Here is an 18,080-nt window from a genome sequence, read left to right on the forward strand (position 1 = left end):
ACTATCTTTGTACAAAATTTCATTAAAATCGATTCAGTGGTTTAGGCGTAAGAGGAGACAACCAGACAGACAGACAGACAGACGGACAGACAGAGTTACTTTCGGATTTATAATATTAGTGAGGAAGTGAGGATGAGGATAGCAATACATATGATTTGCTTGATAAAAATAAGAAACTGTCTTAGCCCAGCACCAATTATGAGTAAAATATCTTTTGTAAAATAATAATACGTAAAAAAATATATTTAGTTCATTTTTGTGCAACTCCAGGGTCCTGTGTTGTGAAGGGGTTCTAGTCTCCGATCCCAACGAGTTCCGCCGATAAGTTCTACAATTTTTCGACTTCTTCATCGTTTAAAGCACTTTTAGCTGGCGATACAACCGCACAATCACTGAAATCATTTTAGAGTATTATAAATGACTCATATCAGATACGAGATAAGTATTAAAAAAATATGTATATTTTATTCATTTAAGTATGCTGAAATCTTCTGTAATACTATCCGAAAGTTTGTATAAATATTATGATGGACCGATGAAGCCTTACATATGCGAAGCAGTTCTTGCCCATCAGTGAGGGCGGATGCTGCTTAATCTACACAAGTATTAGACAATAATCTTAACCACCTTAGAAGTTTAGCAATACATTTGTTATTAGCTTCAAGCAGAACAGAGTTCGTTACAGATGTCCATGGACAGAAGTGACCATTAGGTGGTCTGCTGGGTTTGTAACTACAATGTGATATAGAGGAAAAAATGCGCGTAAGTCATTTTTATAAAAAGACTTTTTTTTATACTATAGGAGTAGCAGACGAGCATGCAGTCCACCTGATGGTAAGTGGCAACTGCCGCCCATTGACATCTGTAATCAACCCCAGACAGGATTAGATTTCTGACCTAAGGTCGGCCGCAGATGAGCAGTTACCCCTGAGGACTAAGGACGGACTAAGGTCGGACGGAGTACGCTTCGGAAAATTATGTCTCCCTTACACACCAAGGGTATGGCCCTTGGTGTGTTTAACACTGATGTTAAGAGACAGAAATAGGTGTGGCTGTGGTGCTGCCGGAGTCGAACCACAAAAGGTTCTACCAACTTCAAAGACTCAATATAATATCTATACTTCTATACTAATATTATAAAGAGGAAAACTTTGTTTGTTTGTTTGTTTGATTGTAATGAATAGGCTCAAAAACTACTGGGCCGATTTTAAAAATTCTTTCACTATTCGAAAGCTACATTATCCACAAGTAACATAGGCTATATTTTATATGAAATATATTTGATAAATAGATTTTGAGATGGTACAAAGTTTGCCGGGTCAGCTAGTAAGAAATAACTTGTTTTACCTGTAATACAAGCCAGTTTCATTAGCACATTTTTCGTCAACAGCACAGTAAATTGTGGTTTGTGCTCCTTGTTCTGGAGATTTTATAAATGGCGATAGTACGAATCCCAAAAGCCGCTTTGCTCCCCAAAACAGTGTTTCGTCCAAGTGACGCCCTAGTTCAGTTTTTATTACTCCGGGGTGCAGGTTGTATGTGTTTACACCTTCAATGTTGTTACTCTACAGAAAAAAATAAACTTACAACTGGAAAGGCAACATTATAACATACCTAGAGGGTATTGGATATGTATGTGAGGTTTTTGTTTAAATACTGAGAAAGTTTTGAAAACTTCGGTTTTGCCCATAATTTATGTTTATTTTTCTCAATACAATTATTAACATTTTTTAATTAGTAAAACATACATGGCTTGATACATTTCACAAACATAATATGTTTTAAACATAGTATTATTTACCTTCAGTTTTTTTGCTAATTCTCTTGAAAATAACACATTGGCGAGCTTGCTCCGGCAGTATGCTTCCGTTAAAGTGTATGGCCGGTTTTTTTAATTCTAGCCTTCAAAGTTAATGTCACGTTCTAAAAAAAAGATAGAACTATGCTTATTAACTATATCAAATTAAAGCAAATTTCATTAATTTGATTCCACACAATAGTTACTAAATCGGAAACTTATTATTAACCTGAAGTCGGTTACACGCTGTTTACATCGTTATCCAACTAAATATATTGAGCGCCGACTTCACAAATATGTACTAAACCAACATTTATTTCAATTATTTTTTACTTTGTAGTGACATAGAAGTCGGTTGTATTTTTTGTTAAATTTTTTTTTTTACTATTCTTGTAAATTACTTAAGATACATTAATCAATATAAAAAAATATTCAAAGTAAATTCTTTACAATGTTCATGAATTCTTCTTGAACAATGTTCAAGAAGAATCGTGTGAACAGAAATTTGTATAACTACACCATAGATTAGTAGACTACACCTGCTCGGAACAACTTCAGAGCGGACAAGCATTTTGGCGCGAACTATAATAATCTACCACCTCTTCGTAGCATGCATCTTAGCATTGTGGTTTTGAATTAGCCAACTTACTCATATGAGCTCTTGAAGACACAGTAACAATTCTTGCTGGTGTGCTGTTCTTAATTCTTGGTAAAAGGAGCAGCGTTAAGAAGGTAGTGTGCCAGGTGGTTTGTGCCAAAATGTATCTCGAAGCCATCCTCGGTCTCATTTTTTGGACCCCACACACCAGCATTGTTCACCAGGATGTTAATTTGTGGTTCAGATTCCAAGATCTTCTGGCAGAACTCCCGGACTGACCTCAAGGATGAGAGATCACATTTCTCAACTAGTATAATGCCAGTATCGGAGAGGGTTTTACATGACTTCTCTATGTCTTTCTTGGCCTCTTCAGCTTTTCCAAGTTGCGACATGCCATTATCACTCTGGCCCCTAACAAAATGAGACAAAGTTAATTATTGGGTATACTTAAAAGTACCTATTTATTATATTGTAGTAGGTATATCATCCTTTGAATATAATGCAAGTGAATAACAATCAATAAATGTACTTTTTCCAAACTACTTTTATTTACTATTTGTTTAAATTTGTGACGCAAACTTTGATTTTTGGGATGTTTAATAAATATTAAGAGTGTTTAAGATTTTTTTCTTAAAATATCTAATGAATAATCAAACTGCTTGATAAAACATTATAACGAGCAAATATCAATCATAATTCATAAAAAATATTCAATTATTATCTATTTAAAAAAAGTAAAAGACTGCAATAAAGATGAAAGTCCCGGAAGACAAATTCTTTAACTTACTCAAAATTTAATTATCATATATATTTATTCTACATAAATGAAAGACTTATTAAATGAAAATGAATAATTCAAATCTGCGCTCTACTAAGTGTCCATTGATGTAAATGTACCTATATAGGACATGTGACCAGCATAACAGAAGAGCTCTTAGAAAAGCTACTTTTTTTGTTACCTAAATTATTATGATCACCACAGTTAATGTTAGTTAAATATTAACTGTTTCTATTTGTAAAAACTTGTTTAATATACCTAGGTAAGTAAAATGTATGTTTATATGTGAGTGAGGACTGCAATAACACATCAAACATTTGAAACAAAAAAGATTATAAGTATTATAACATAGATAAGTCATGATTAGCATGAGTCACTTAATTTAACTGTTTTTATTTGTTGTTTTTCTTTCAGTAATATTATGCAAAACAGGTAGGTAATTAAAATATTTGTAAGTAATGTACTTAAAACTGTTATTTAAATGTTACCATCGATATACTACTAATAAAGACGAATGTTACACATTTTTTTTCATATACATATGATGTCAAAGTTCAAGGCCAAGGTGTTCAGTTAAAGTTGATATTAATGTTGATGGTGGCCTTCATTTAAAAAAAATACAACTTACCTCTTTTATAGAAGTCCAGAACGGTTTTCTTGTCAATTCCTGTATTACATCCTGTTACGATTGCAGTCTTCCCTATCAATCTAGCAGTACCTCCACACCTGCCACTGAAGAACGGCATTTTTGTAGTAAAAATGAGTTACTCGACTGAACGAAGTAAATATTTTTACACCAATATTGGCATAATTAAGTACGGTTAAAAGGTTCTCATAACAAGGTAAAATAGTCCTATACCCTAGTGTTTTCTTATTTATTAAACTTCAATGTCATTAATGTGCCATCTTCTCAGAGTAAACCATCTCAGAAAAAATGGAAATTTCGAGGTCATAATAAATTATACCAAATTTCGCCAATCACGGTAAATTACACCATCAAATGTACGCATACAATACAAATTGAAAATCATGCCCATTACGTTCAGGATTTCAATGGATTGTTACATTGTTGCGCGATATTAAAAACCAAGCAGCATGCTTCATGCTGTGTCATTAAGTGAGTAAATCACACTCTAGGTTACATAAATAGCCACAAAAATAATGATAAGTCCACCATGGCAAGTTAGGGTCCACGCCAAACTGCTAATCCGATAAGTTGTTGCGAGCAGGTGTAGTTGTTGTTCTGAGGGTGTAGTCATACAATTTGCTATGGCAACGCGATTCATTTCTATATTCAGAGTAGACAGGTTTGAAGGTGGTAGAATCCTTTGTGGTTCGACTCCGGCGGCACCACCGCCACACCTATTTCGGCTTAATAACAGATGTGTTAGGCGTTGCTGTGTTCCGTTTTGAAGGGTGTGGTAAGACAGACATGCTTTTCCGAGGCGTTCCAGCTTAGTCCTCAGAGGTTACGGCGCATCTGTGGCCGACCTGAGGTAGGAATATCTAATCCTATCTGGGGTTGATTACAGATGTCCATGGGCGGCAGTAGCCACTTACCATCAGGTGGACTGCATGCTCGTCTGCTACTCCTATATTATAAAAAAAGACTAGCAGTTTTACGCGGACTATACGAATCTAAGTATAACTGCTTGAATGCTCTTTCTTTATTTTTAGTCAGAGTACAACAGCAACGGAAAAGGCGGATATAATCCGCGCCAAACTGCTAGTCCGGTGTGAAGTTGTTGTGAGCAGGTGTAATCATACAATTTTCTATGGCGACGCGTCTCATTTCTATATTCAGAGCGGACCAGCAGTTTTGCGTGGACAATAGCTATCAACTGCCGAGCAATCATAAAAAACCTCAGAGTAAATATTACAAGACCGCGCCTTACCTATTCAGTTTATACGGCCACAGAACATCTTACTTTGGGGTCTTGCCCCATGCCGTGCGAGCGACACGAGGTTATGTGGGATTCTTACCGAAATATATTAAGCACAGTCATTGTCTACAACATTCGCTTAAAAATAATAACTGGTTATAACTACATTTAAAATAAAATACAGCACATGTGTGTACTACAGTACATGTACATATAAGTAATTTATTTATTTTAATATAAATAGAATACAAAAAAAGATTTACACTTATTATTAAATTGGTAAATAAAAATGAGTATTATAAATGATTAATATACAACAATACATATTATTTGCTTGATAAAAATTACAAACAATCTCAGCCCAGCACCAATTATGACTTAAATATCCTTTATGAAATAATAATAGGTAAAAATTGTTATTCAGTTCTTTTGCGCAACTCCAGGGTCGTTGGCTGTGAAAGGGTTGTAGTCTCCGATCCCAACGAGTTCCGCCGACATGTTCCACAATTTTTCAGCATCTTCATTATTCAAAGCCTTTTTCGCTGGCGATACAACCGCGCAGTCGCTGAAATATTTAAAGAATATTAATTATGACTAAGAGATGAGCATCGCAAAAAATAAAAAAATATATTTTTTATTTTTATTCATCTAATCATTTATTTCAGACAATATAAACACAGATACATTAATTAAATATTTTTAAATGTAATTTCTGTCATATTATATGAAAGGTGTAAAGTAGTTCTTGCTATTCATTGAGAGTGGATGAATATGAGATAACCATGTAGTCCTTAGGAGTGACAATGTATCCATGATTGGCTTCAGGTAGAACTAAGTTGATTGTAGATGTTCATGGGCGAGTGTCCGCTTAACTTTAGGTGGATTGCTTAGTCGCCTGTCAGAGCAATGGTATAGAAAAATAAAGAAAAAAAAATGTGCGCAATTGTTATTAAACTACAACTTAATGTTGAAATAAATTCAAATTTTTACCTGTAATACAAGCCGGTTTCATTAGCGCATTTTTCGTCAACAGCACAGTAAATTGTGGTTTGCGCACCACACTCCGGAGACTTCATAAATGGTGACAGCACAAAACCCAACATCCGTCTTGCTCCCCAAAACAATGTGTCGTCCAAGTGACGCCCTAGTTCAGTCTTAATAACTCCGGGGTGTAGGCTGTATGTGTTCACTCCTTCAATGTTGTTGTTCTAGAGAAAAAAAATACAACACATAAGAAACATAAATAGATATGTAAAAGGTGTTGCATGTGTACGTAAACTTTTAATTAGTTTTTAAAATTTTATTTTGAAACTGAAACATACATATGTAAAAATGAACATATAAAATTGTATTTTACATAGGAGCTTATTAAATTGTAAATAAAAGCAAGTGAATAATTAAAGTCGATTTTTCTCAAGCTTATTCACATTTTATATTTTCAACTTGAAATAAATGACTTGATAATTCATAAATATGTTTATAGCACTCTGTGACCTAAACCCGCATTTTAGCCACGCATTTATGTGTCCAAAGTAGCTGATTTTTAAACCGTACGAATATTAATACACTACCCTCCAGTTGTAAAAAAATCACCATAGCTAGGAACGTTTCATACTTTTAAATGCCATTTAAAAATTAAAAGTGAGTAATGAGTATTTTGTTTAAAGCTATAATTATGTTAATATTTTATTTTGGACGTATTTAGAAATGTTTTTGCCATTGTGTATATAATAAGCAATAGCATCACTATTAGACTTAACTGTTGGGCTTTATCGAGTTTTATTGTTTGTTTTGACTGTGTGTTTTCGCTACACACCATAGTAGGAGATATTTAAATTAGGAATCATTTTAAAAATTAGCCATAATACTACTCCAGTAGAATCTCGACTAAGCGACCTATTTGCTGTCGTATTTGTGGCATTCGGATTATCGAAAATTTGGATAATTGAGTTTATGAATTAAAGGTATTTAAACCGATTTAGGAAGGTAATGTTTTTCGACTATATGTTTGTTACGTATGTATTTTTCATTCTTTGGCAAACTCAAACGACTTCACTAATTTTGACAAATGATGTGTCGTTGGATTCGTCTAAATTGTGGAGATAACATAGGCTATATTTTTAGCAATCGGGTTTTTGTTATTTATAGTAACTTTTTAGTTGCGATTTGGCGACGTTCCGGAATTTAAATGCACATGTCACACAAAATGTGGCTGATTTGCAAAGGATATTACAAAGTTACTTGTTCACGTTTGTCAAGCCGAATAATCGCGAATATTTATAACTGAGGTAATCTGATGGTAATCGCGAATATTTATGACTGAGGTAATAGATAATCGATTTTCTATTGTATCACTAGTATTAGTCATGTATTAGTACATTATGTGATTGCTTAACATATGTTTCTTTAATACGTTTAGGTGGAGTTCCCATTATAAGTCATTGGTTTAGATGCCTGTATGTAGCCTAAATGGCTTGATAGATTTCGACGTATGTGTGGTGTTAGATTTGTCTTTATCACAAGAGCAAAATAATTACTAAATTTTCTAAATCAAGACTTCTTCCCATCAAATTTCAATGGTTTTGGTTATGTCACATTTTATTGTTTTTTTAGTTCATAATTTTTAGTTTCAATCATTTATAAGTTTCAAAATAATTATCATATTTTTTCATATTACTTCACAAGTGTAAGCGGGTTTATGTCACACGGGCTATAAAATAGTATACGATACTTGTGATATAAGGAGCCTATTATCTGTACCACGCGTATCGTAATGTACTATTTTTATTTTACCTTTAATTTATTTGCTAATTCTCTTGAAAACAATACATTAGCAAGTTTGCTCTGGGAGTAAGCTTCTGATGCACTGTATGGCCGCTTCTTGTAATTCAAGTCTTCAAAGTTAATGCCAAATCCTGAAAAAAGATAGCTAAGATAGATCCATGCATATGAATTATGGCTATATCAAATGAAAACACATTTGTATTCTTTTGCTTCCTCTTAATAGTCACTTTATTTTTATTTATTATTTCATTTTACAATAGATCCATTTAGGTATTCCTTAAAAGTTTAATCTAAATATTCAAAAAACTTTGATGGAATTCCTTTAGAACATAATTTAGAATATTGAAATAGCCTACTTACTTGTATGAGCTCTGGAAGACACAGTAACAACTCTTGCTGGTGTGCTGTTCTTAATTCTTGGTAAGAGGAGCAGCGTCAGAAGGAAGTGTGCCAGGTGGTTCGTGCCAAACTGCATCTCAAAGCCATCCTCCGTCTCACTTTTTGGACACATCATCACACCAGCATTATTCACGAGGATGTTAATTTGTGGTTCAGATTCCAAGACCTTCTGGGAGAACTCCCGGACAGACTTCAAAGATGAGAGGTCACATTTCTCAACTAGTATAATGCCAGTATCAGAGAGGCTTTCACATGACTTCTCTATGTCTTTCTTGGCCTCTTCAGCTTTCTCCAAGTTGCGACATGCCATTATCACCCTGGCTCCTAATTAAAAAAATGGGACAAAAGTATATTATTATACTAAGTATTTATTGCATAGTAGTATATTACCATTTGAATATAATGCAAGAAAATAATAATATACAAATATACTTTTTCCAAACTTTTCTTTATTACGGAATGAATCCCAATTGTTTTACTCTTAATTTACAGAGTCACATAAAGTTAGATTTTTGGGATAATGAATGAATGGGATTATTAAGAGTGATTTTTTTCTTAATGCACCTTTACTTAAATTAGTTAACTTAGACTAAGATAAATAGGTTTAACGTAGGTAAAATATTATTATTAGCAAAGCTCAATGAAATCATAATTCATTTATAATATGTCATTATTATCTTTTTTTAAAGTACAAAAAATCTACTTCAAAAGAATCTGCAAAGCAAATTACTTTAACTTACTTATTTTAAATTAGCTTATTTAATTATTAAATTAATCAAATAGTGTACCTCAGAAAATGAATAATTCAAATCTGTTCTCCACTAAATGTCCAGTGATTGTCATAATACTGGTGTAAATGCTAATAAAGAACAATAATATTGTTAAATGAACTAGATGTATATGTGAATATTATCATTTCAATCTTTGAAACAAAAAAGGGTAACATGAGTCACGTCATTTAAAATTTATTCATATTTATGCAGATTAGATAGGTAATTACATATTTGTATGAAATGTAATATGAACGTAAAAGAATAAGAGTTACTCAAAACTTTTATTTTAATGTTACGCATTTTTTTCCATTTAAAAATGATGTCATCAAGGCCAGGTGTTCAGTTAAAGTTAAATTTAAAGTCGATGGTGGGCTTAATTTTGTACAAAAAAAAAAACAACTTACCTCTTTTATAGAAGTCCAGAACGGTTTCCTTGCCAATTCCTGTATTACATCCTGTTACGATAGCAGTCTTCCCAATTAATTTAGCAGTACTTAGACACCTGCCACTGAAGAACGGCATTTTTGTAGTAAAAATAAGTTTACCGTTAACTCGACTGCAGGAAGTAAATATTTTAACACTTCTCTTCTTAAGTCGATGGGATTGCAAGTAAGGCAATATTGGAATAAATAATGAAGGTTAAAAGGTTCTCATAACAAGGTGAAATAGTCGGTACAATAGTATTTTTTATATTATTTCGATTATTCCTTCGCAAAACCGGTTCATTTCAAAACAACAATCAAGTGGTTTAAGTGGTTATGAACAATATGAACGTCAAATGTCAATGTCAATAGTGTACCAACTGTACCGTCTCAGAAAAAAAAAATACAGTAGTGTCTCGATCATAATAATTTTGAATTATACTAAATTCTGCCAATCACGGTAATTTACACCATTAAACATACACATACAACGTAAATTGAAAATTATGCCCATTAAGTTCAGAATTTGGATGGTTTTCGTTGTTGCGCAATATTAAATGGGAAGAAACCTGTCGTGTAAATAAGTGCCGTGACGTTCATGATAAGTTCACGATAGCTTAAAACTCCGTTAGAAGTATAGGTGTTCTGTGGCTTAAAACGTTAATCTCACAAGTGTAAATATTTGAATGCAATAGTCTGATGCTCTATCTTTCCTTATTTTTAGTCTGAGTACACATAATGCACCCGGAAAATGCGGATACCTATTTAAACTGCCGAGATGTTATTACGTCATAAATTATAATAAGAAAAGAAAAGACTTAAAATGCATTTACTGGTGAATCAACCCCGTTTTGTAGGGAGAAAATCAGAAGTCGATTTTTTCATTCACCGGCCAAAACCTACAATCTACTTTAGCTCATTTGGACTCCCCTTCCCAAAGTTATTTCATGACAGACTAAGTTGGGAAATCAATAGCCCATAATATATAAAAAAACACATTAATTATAAGGTATATATTTTTCTTATTTCAATATTTACGTGGGTATGTAGATGAGGCAATATCAACTGGTGTATTTGACTTTATTTTATGCTTGTAGCGAATTTCTTTCTTTTCAGATCTTAGTCTTAGAATACTTTTAAATGTTATGCTGCCTTTAGCTGGTTTCTCACAGAAGAACATGGAAGGACGGCGGCAGTCACCAATTGCAAGTAGCCCAGAGCGTCCAATACCACCGCAGCGCAAATCTTGTTTGTTACTTATATTTTGACCACATTGAATATCCCAATCAACTTCCCTTTCGTCGACGCGGTCATCTGAATGGGAACATTGTTAAAAATAATTTTGTGAAGTTGAAGTTTAGGTAAATGATAAGTAGGTATATGATTTTACACGTAATTCAATTCAATGAAGTAGGTGATGCAGCAGCGGTATTTATATCACTGATAATGCTAGACCTGCCCTAGGAAGTCATCTGTTGTCCCTGTAGTTCCGGGACTAGAATAGGGCTACGGTATCTCCTGCCTGTCGTAAGAGGCGACTAAAAGGGGGCTTCCGGGGTTGCGGGCGGCCAGAGTGGGAGCTCGAACCGCCCGGCCAGCGGCCCCGGGAAGGACGACGGTATGTGTGGTCGCATACCGTCGTATACACCAGATGGTGTGGCGAGCGTCAAGCTCACCTGGGCGGAGCCCGACGGGGCAACGCGCTAAGAGGACTCTGGTTGCGTTCCTTTGGAGATCCCGGAGCCCTTAACGCAGCGCAGAGGACGGCCACCGGGGGGGTTTTAGTGTGGTAAAAATCCCACATAACTCGGCGTCGCTCCCACGTTGTCGGGTACCTTTTGAAGGTTTCCCCCTCGACAAAAAAAAAAAAGGAAGTCATCTGTAGAAGTATATTTTTATTTATACTGAGGCTCGAATCGCGTATTGGTGATCGACCTACATAGGAAACTTCGGGGGGGATTCAAAGGCAATGTGTGGTGGTAAGAAGTTCACTATGTTTTTAGTGAGTCACAAAAAACAATTTCTAGTGTTTAAACACATAAAACTCGCTTCTGACTACGGATTTTGCTATTTACGTTAGATTGCTTGTTTTATCATATTGAAGTAACAAACAAGCATGCAGTCTACCTGATGTAATGGTGAGTGGCTAATGCCATCCATGGATAAGTGTAATCAATCCCATATAAGATTGGATTCCTGCCTGAAGTTTGAAATAAGGCGTCTCTGGATTTACCTTCAAATTCACCTTGCTTAAAACGGCTTTGTTTATATGGTATACCGGATGGATGGAATCCGATGAGAAAGGGCATGATGAGGAAACCTTATCTACCAATTCATAAATCACCCGTATAAGTAAATCCATCATAAAATACCAAGCACAGTTCTGTAGTGATATCTCTGGAGTAAGTCGCTGTAGCCCAAGAACGCGAAGTCACCAGGTGTCTTGTGCTTGTCGACATTCTTGAACTCTTCCCGAATGTGTTCAATCTCCTCCCGGGAGTTCATGATGGCAAGGTAGCCCCCGGCGGACAAGCAGGTGGAATACGCGTCGTGCCAGGTTTGACGTTCCTCGTGGGTCATGTAACATGTGTCGTTCGGTCCTAATTTCCAGCCTGTTAAATAGCACTTATTGTTTAACTGGTTAATACACTAGTTGAGCGGCTTAAAAACGGTAACTTATGAAATTGTTATATATACAAAGTATTTAAGATAAGTGGTCACTGTTACCATCGCCTTACATAAGTTGAAGTTGAAGTCCTTTCTGAGGTGGGCCACGCATGTGTTGTTACCTCTGAGGACTAATTTGGAACGCCACGTATAAGTAGTATCTCTTCCTTCCCACAAAACGATTTTCAGCCAGTTTAACACATTTGATTTTCTACATAATTTAACAATATACGTACGTGGATCAAAAGTGTCGCATTGTTCGTAGTATTTTACTCCTTTCGCGTTGACTTTACAAACAAATGGCAGAGCCTCGGAACATGGATTAACAAAGAGATGACCGTTTCTTCGCATGGCCACGCATCTACCACCGCTATGCATGGGTTGTTTCAACTCCCAGAGCAAGTCTAATATTGAGTTTTGTATTGGGTTACCTGTGTATTGACATTTAGGATTTTAAACATGTAATAGAGAATAAATGATCTGATGTGACCATTTCCACTACACGCCACGTATTGTATTGTATAATAAAATGTAAACAGTAGGTACATGAACCTAAAATTGTAGACATAGATCGGTTGCCACTCCTGAGGAAGACAAAATATTTCTTTATAGTATATTGTACCTATTAAATCACAACTTTTTTAAATCAACAAAAACCTTTTAAATTGGATCTGTATGTAATAAGCTAATAGATCAGCATGTCTAAAGGCAACGCCTGTAAGGCATGAATAGCAAGTCTCAACGAAGGTTACAATACTTACCTTGAATAGTAACAAAAGTTCTTTCCGAATAAAAATCATGTATCCCAACATACACGCCTTGAAACTTGCTAAGTATTGGCGATATTAGTACAGGCATGCTGTCCGCCTCGTCGAGTGAGTTTGGGACTATCAGCTGTGCGCCCTCCGCTTCACATCGTATACGAGCTTGGACCCAGTTGGCAGCTGTGTGCAGTTTGTAGTATGCACCGAATGCCTTCTCGTATCTGTAGTCGTCCCTGAACTTCGGCCGTTCAGATTCTGTTTTAATCCACACTGACTATTTATTTACGGGCAGTTTGTTAATGTCAAAATTGTTTGGTAATTTATATATGAAGGTATTTTATCTAGACCTGTGTAAGAAATGTAACTATCTTACGTTTCCCAATAAATTGACGTGGATGTGGCTTGATTCTTGACGGGCCGCCTCACAGAATGGGAGGGTCTTTAGGCCATAGTCTACTGCATCGGCTCGTCAAGAATTAAACGTTGTCAACGAAGGCAACTGCAAAGGGTGATTTCGTGTTCTCTGCGCTGTTTGCGTGTTGGTAATTGCAGAAGATCACTAATTTGACGGGGTTACGCGGCTGACCTCGGAGATTATTCACAATATAGTAATTATATATTTATTAGCTGTGTGAAGGGAGTCTCAGATAATGCTACTCTGGTCGATACCACATGGCATTAAACAGCGTTGCCTAGCTGTGGCCTGTGAATGGTTATAGGTACATAATATTACAATCCAGTCCAGAAAAGGATGATATAAGTAATTATTATAACTAAGGACATGCAAACTCAATTTTTTAATATTTAAAACTGCTCCGGAAATTAATTTGATTTTACTGGTTATAAAATAAAATAAATATAAATTTTGTAAGAGGTCGTAGATGTATTTCTTTCTCATCTTATTCATGATGTAATTTAAAACACCATGGAATGGTCTCCATTATTAACACCTTTAATCAATTTTGATAGTGAATAAATAATGTAACTTACTGGCAAACATAATTATAAACACAAGATATAAAGTCTCTCGTGCGTATGGGATGTTGATCATTTTGAGTCATTGCTAATCACATTTTTACTTATTTACTTTACGTATTAGGTACATAAACCACGTCATGTTACACGGAAGCCACTGGCATTCATGTACATAAAGTAATCAGTAACCATTGCAATAATTTTCAAACCGGAAAATGATACCAAACTTTATCAACGGCGAATGGGAATATAATGCCAGTTTTTAATTTCCAATACTTTTATTCATCATACACACAACACTGCAAGAACATAAAAATATCACACGATGTAATAAAGAAATCTACAACCACTGTAACGTTTTCGCAATAATTTACACTTTATAAGTGTCATGATTCGTGAACAAATATGTAACAACATACAAGATTACGGTTAAAACCACTTGGTAAATAATAAATATATTTACATACTTCAAATTATTGTGTAATGTGTTACAAATCATATTTTAAAAGCATAATGTTCAACCATACCTACGTATTTACAATAGTAATGATTAAATAGGTACACAATAGGGAACCCAGAGGAGTATATGCCTCATAATATTAAAGGAATGGTGCATTATAAGCTATTCAGAGTAGGTACGAGACAAAATTAGTTTTACTACAGAATAGTACCCAATATCACAAAAAGACTAGTTAAGGAAATATTTCAATACTGGAGATTTATTCTGTATCATGTTCCATATTAGATAAAAAAAAATTGCTAAGATTGAGTGGGAATAAATAAGGCATTGTCTACATACATTCGCTATTATATAATTAATTTAAATACAATAATTTACATGTACACAATGGTCAATGGACATTGGCAGCATGTATGAATGAATCCACAACTCACATATTTTAGCATAAGATCACATGGGCCAATTTGTACTGGAGCGATTTTTCTTTCTTTGTTTAATATGGCGTCAGTAATTTATCTACCAGAATACAACTTAGGAGCTAATAAAAGTGGTACATTAATAAGCTTTTATGTAAAATGTATGTTCTATAGAGTAGAGAGATGTAGGCAAGTTTAGAAATGGAAAACTAGGTAATAGAAATATCTGTTACTTATGATAATGGATACTGGACTATTTTAATAGTGCTACATGTGCATTATGTAACATCCAGACATAAAGCAAATAACACAAATGAGTTCTACAAAAAACTTCATTTAAGATTTTAAAAGCCAATAAAGTATTTTCGCAGTTTTACTGCTAAATAATACAGAGTTGTCACATAACTCTTAAATTAAATTTTTAAAAAAAGCTCTTGTTTTTTCAATATCCATAATAATAATGCTGTCAATACTGATAAAACTGAATACTCCATAATGAGACTAAAGTAGGTACTTTACAAAAATACTGGTTTTTGAAATTGCATGCAATGTCATTATCAAAGTATGTTTCATTTTACAATGATCTACTGATGTGCAATACATACATATAGATAGAGAATAATTGGATTGTATCTTAAAATGAAGTCTGTAAAGATCTGGTAAACATAACTATTATAGCCACACCATACAACTATCGGGCATTATGTATATATTTAACAAATTATAAATAGAATTTCTAATAAAACTTCTTTAAGTTCATCAACAACACCTGTATTTAATTAGATTATTTTTTTAAAAGAAATTTTATTTCAATGAACATCATGTGACACAACACAATATATGAGACAAAATAAATAACGTAAATGCATTAAAAAACTTAATACATGAATAAGAGCACTGTTTTTCTTTTTCATATATACAGCCACAAACATTCAACAGCACCTCATTATATTCTAAAATAAAATTAAAAACAAGCAATATATTTGAATAATAATGTATCTAAGTATATAAAAATTTCCTAAATATCTCATATGAAGCATTTATAACGCCCCAACTTAAAAATGCTCTAGATATATTGAGTAAAGCCCCATGATAGAAGTTGGCAATTTTAAAATCCCTCTTGCGTAAAATGTACCTAAACTCATAAGCAATTGTTCGATGTGGACCTCCTAACTCACACTGCATAGCAATTTTTATAACATTTAATGGATAAAAGAGTGTGCTAAGAAAAGCTCCTATAGACGCCCCAGCAATAAAATTTTGTACACCATTGTAAAACACACTTTCCTGTTGTGGCAGTCTTATTTTTATTTCATCTCGAATTATAAAGAACATTGCATTTGATGGGCCATTCCTGAGTAATATTGGGACTAGTCCTCTATAAAATTCCTTTATACCATAGTGTCGTGCAATATGTCTTGCAGCATGAGCTGTGTTCTTAAATTTTTTGTGATACTTTGGATGAATGAGCAAAGTCTGTAGCCTCTCAAATGGCATAAGAGTAGCCTCAAAGCAGCCAGCGACCATGCCTGAAACTGTTTTGGCAACATATGGATTTATTTTTTGCTGCAGTAAAGGTTGCAGACATTCATCGTAGACTCCGAACATAAGAGACATTGATATCGACCTCTGCAGCAAAGGTGGAAGCATACCCCGGTACAAATACCCCAGACCTTCCTTTTGAAGTTGATTCAATGCAAATGTAGCCTCAACTCCATGCATCATCTGTAATACAATAAAAATATTATAATCCCCTTGATATGTGGAAAGTATGATAAGAATATTTGATATGACATTAAGTGATCCATTTGTTTGATTGGCAATACAAAATTGATAACTATTTCTATAGTAGATATTAAAATTTACACAAATTAATGTTGATATACACCACACCTGAGCAATTACTTGTAAGTCATAGCTGCTGTTATGTATATTACCTAATTTAAGTATGTGCTAAAAAGTATTCGCAAACTTACAGAATTCCTTTCATTTTTTGAGTACACATATTCCTATTGTACTATGTACCATATATATTTTGCCAAATATCACATGTTAAGGAAATTTTGTAATTCAATTTAAAATAAACTTCAAGCAATCATTTTAATAATATAATATAAGAAATAATTGAGTGACCTTAATAAGTAGAATTATAAAACTAAATGAATAGTATAATAAAATTACATTTAAGCAATTAAGATTCACAAACTCTTAACTCAATAGGTGTATGAGCAAAATGTAATAAAAATATTTAATAGAATTCTGTCTCATTATTTGTCAATCATATTAATGCAGTACACTGAATAGTACATTGCGACTGTAAACACAAGCTTCTGTAATCTGCCGTCCTGTACTTGATTAGAAGAAATGTAGATGTGAGGCTACTCATATGGACTTCTTTCTCTCCTTCACTATACCATAAAGACATGCATAAAAAAAAATATTTTCTCACTATTAAAATCCCACCTTACCTGTCTAAATATGAGCTTGTTCAGTGGATAGCTGACGAGTATATTGCAAAAGGCTGCACCCCCACCACAGACATACTCCCTCCAATGGTTCTGAACATTCCGCCCCGGCATGCTTATATTGCCCTCACTCAGGCAACTCCTTTGCAGCAACTGGCGCTCGGACATGTCCTATTTCTTGCTCTCACATTGCATTATTTCTTTTTATCCATTTTCTAAAAAAAAATACATTAAAATATATATGCTGGTGAAATTAAACCAGAATAACTTATTTTTTTATGCCCAGACTTAAAAATCAATTCATCTCTATTCTCTGTATGAATTTACCCTGTGAAATCTATGGAAGTAATACCTAATTAAATAAACATTTGAAACAGGTCCAAAAAATAATTTGAACTTTGTATATACAGAATTTGTTAATAAACATCGACAGTAAAATAAATCACAGGTCTTTCTCGATATTAATAATTAATATATAGCGGGCGAACGATAATTTTACCTGGTTATAAATTGAAGCATGTTACGTATTTCTTAAACGTTTATTCCCTAATTTTTTGTCAATGCCATTTTACAATCCTATGTAATGCGCTCGTATGTGAATACATATATTAATACTATATTTACTTCTGTAGCTTCTTTCACACTTTATTACTCATATTTATCGTAAAGGACTCTTTTCCAATGTATTTAGAAAAACGTAAGAACACCAAGAACGATTCTCACACCAAATATTACAACCAAAAATGACAGCTGACTGATGATTGTGACTTGTGAGTGAAGGATTGCGGATTTTTTTGAAGGTTCTCGACTGTCAAAATTTAAAGAAAATATTAATTAAAGAGTGATTAAACCCAAAATAAATACAACTACAAATTCAGGGAAAAATGCCTTTTAATGT

General features: G+C 34.0%; 3 protein-coding genes and 1 pseudogene across 4 annotated transcripts; all 4 read right to left on the reverse strand.

Annotated features, from left to right (window-relative positions):
- Positions 1-155: 155 nt before the first annotated feature.
- Positions 156-5,099, reverse strand: LOC140747272 (retinol dehydrogenase 12-like; annotated as a pseudogene).
- A 146-nt stretch (positions 5,100-5,245) lies between these two features.
- Positions 5,246-9,786, reverse strand: LOC140747274 (retinol dehydrogenase 12-like). The gene is made up of 5 exons (XM_073079599.1): positions 9,418-9,786; positions 8,202-8,564; positions 7,851-7,972; positions 6,048-6,265; positions 5,246-5,622 (listed from the first exon to the last, which is right to left on the reverse strand). Exons 1-5 carry the CDS (start codon positions 9,533-9,535, stop codon positions 5,478-5,480), a joined length of 966 nt encoding a protein of 321 aa, XP_072935700.1. The 5' UTR covers positions 9,536-9,786; the 3' UTR covers positions 5,246-5,477.
- Positions 9,787-10,435: 649 nt separating this feature from the next.
- CTL17 (C-type lectin 17) lies at positions 10,436-15,318 on the reverse strand. 2 transcript variants are annotated; one of them, XM_073079602.1, is made up of 5 exons: positions 13,857-15,318; positions 12,864-13,121; positions 12,339-12,533; positions 11,808-12,047; positions 10,436-10,749 (listed from the first exon to the last, which is right to left on the reverse strand). In XM_073079602.1, the coding sequence occupies exons 1-5, from the start codon at positions 13,915-13,917 to the stop codon at positions 10,463-10,465; spliced, it is 1,041 nt and encodes a 346-aa protein (XP_072935703.1). In that variant the 5' UTR covers positions 13,918-15,318; the 3' UTR covers positions 10,436-10,462. The 2 variants fall into 2 exon arrangements, with proteins under 2 accessions (XP_072935703.1, XP_072935702.1); XM_073079601.1 differs by having other exon boundaries at positions 12,864-13,136.
- Positions 15,319-15,472: 154 nt separating this feature from the next.
- Positions 15,473-17,944, reverse strand: LOC140747276 (mitochondrial nicotinamide adenine dinucleotide transporter SLC25A51). Its single transcript, XM_073079603.1, has 3 exons — positions 17,682-17,944; positions 17,186-17,397; positions 15,473-16,442 (listed from the first exon to the last, which is right to left on the reverse strand). Exons 2-3 carry the CDS (start codon positions 17,348-17,350, stop codon positions 15,717-15,719), a joined length of 891 nt encoding a protein of 296 aa, XP_072935704.1. The 5' UTR covers positions 17,351-17,397; positions 17,682-17,944; the 3' UTR covers positions 15,473-15,716.
- Between the last annotated feature and the right edge of the window lie 136 nt (positions 17,945-18,080).

This window comes from Epargyreus clarus, unplaced genomic scaffold (genome assembly GCF_041222505.1).
Source record: "Epargyreus clarus isolate Ecla_fem2 unplaced genomic scaffold, WU_Ecla_fem_2.2 ptg000014l, whole genome shotgun sequence".
NCBI classification, from domain to species: Eukaryota; Metazoa; Arthropoda; class Insecta; order Lepidoptera; family Hesperiidae; genus Epargyreus; species Epargyreus clarus.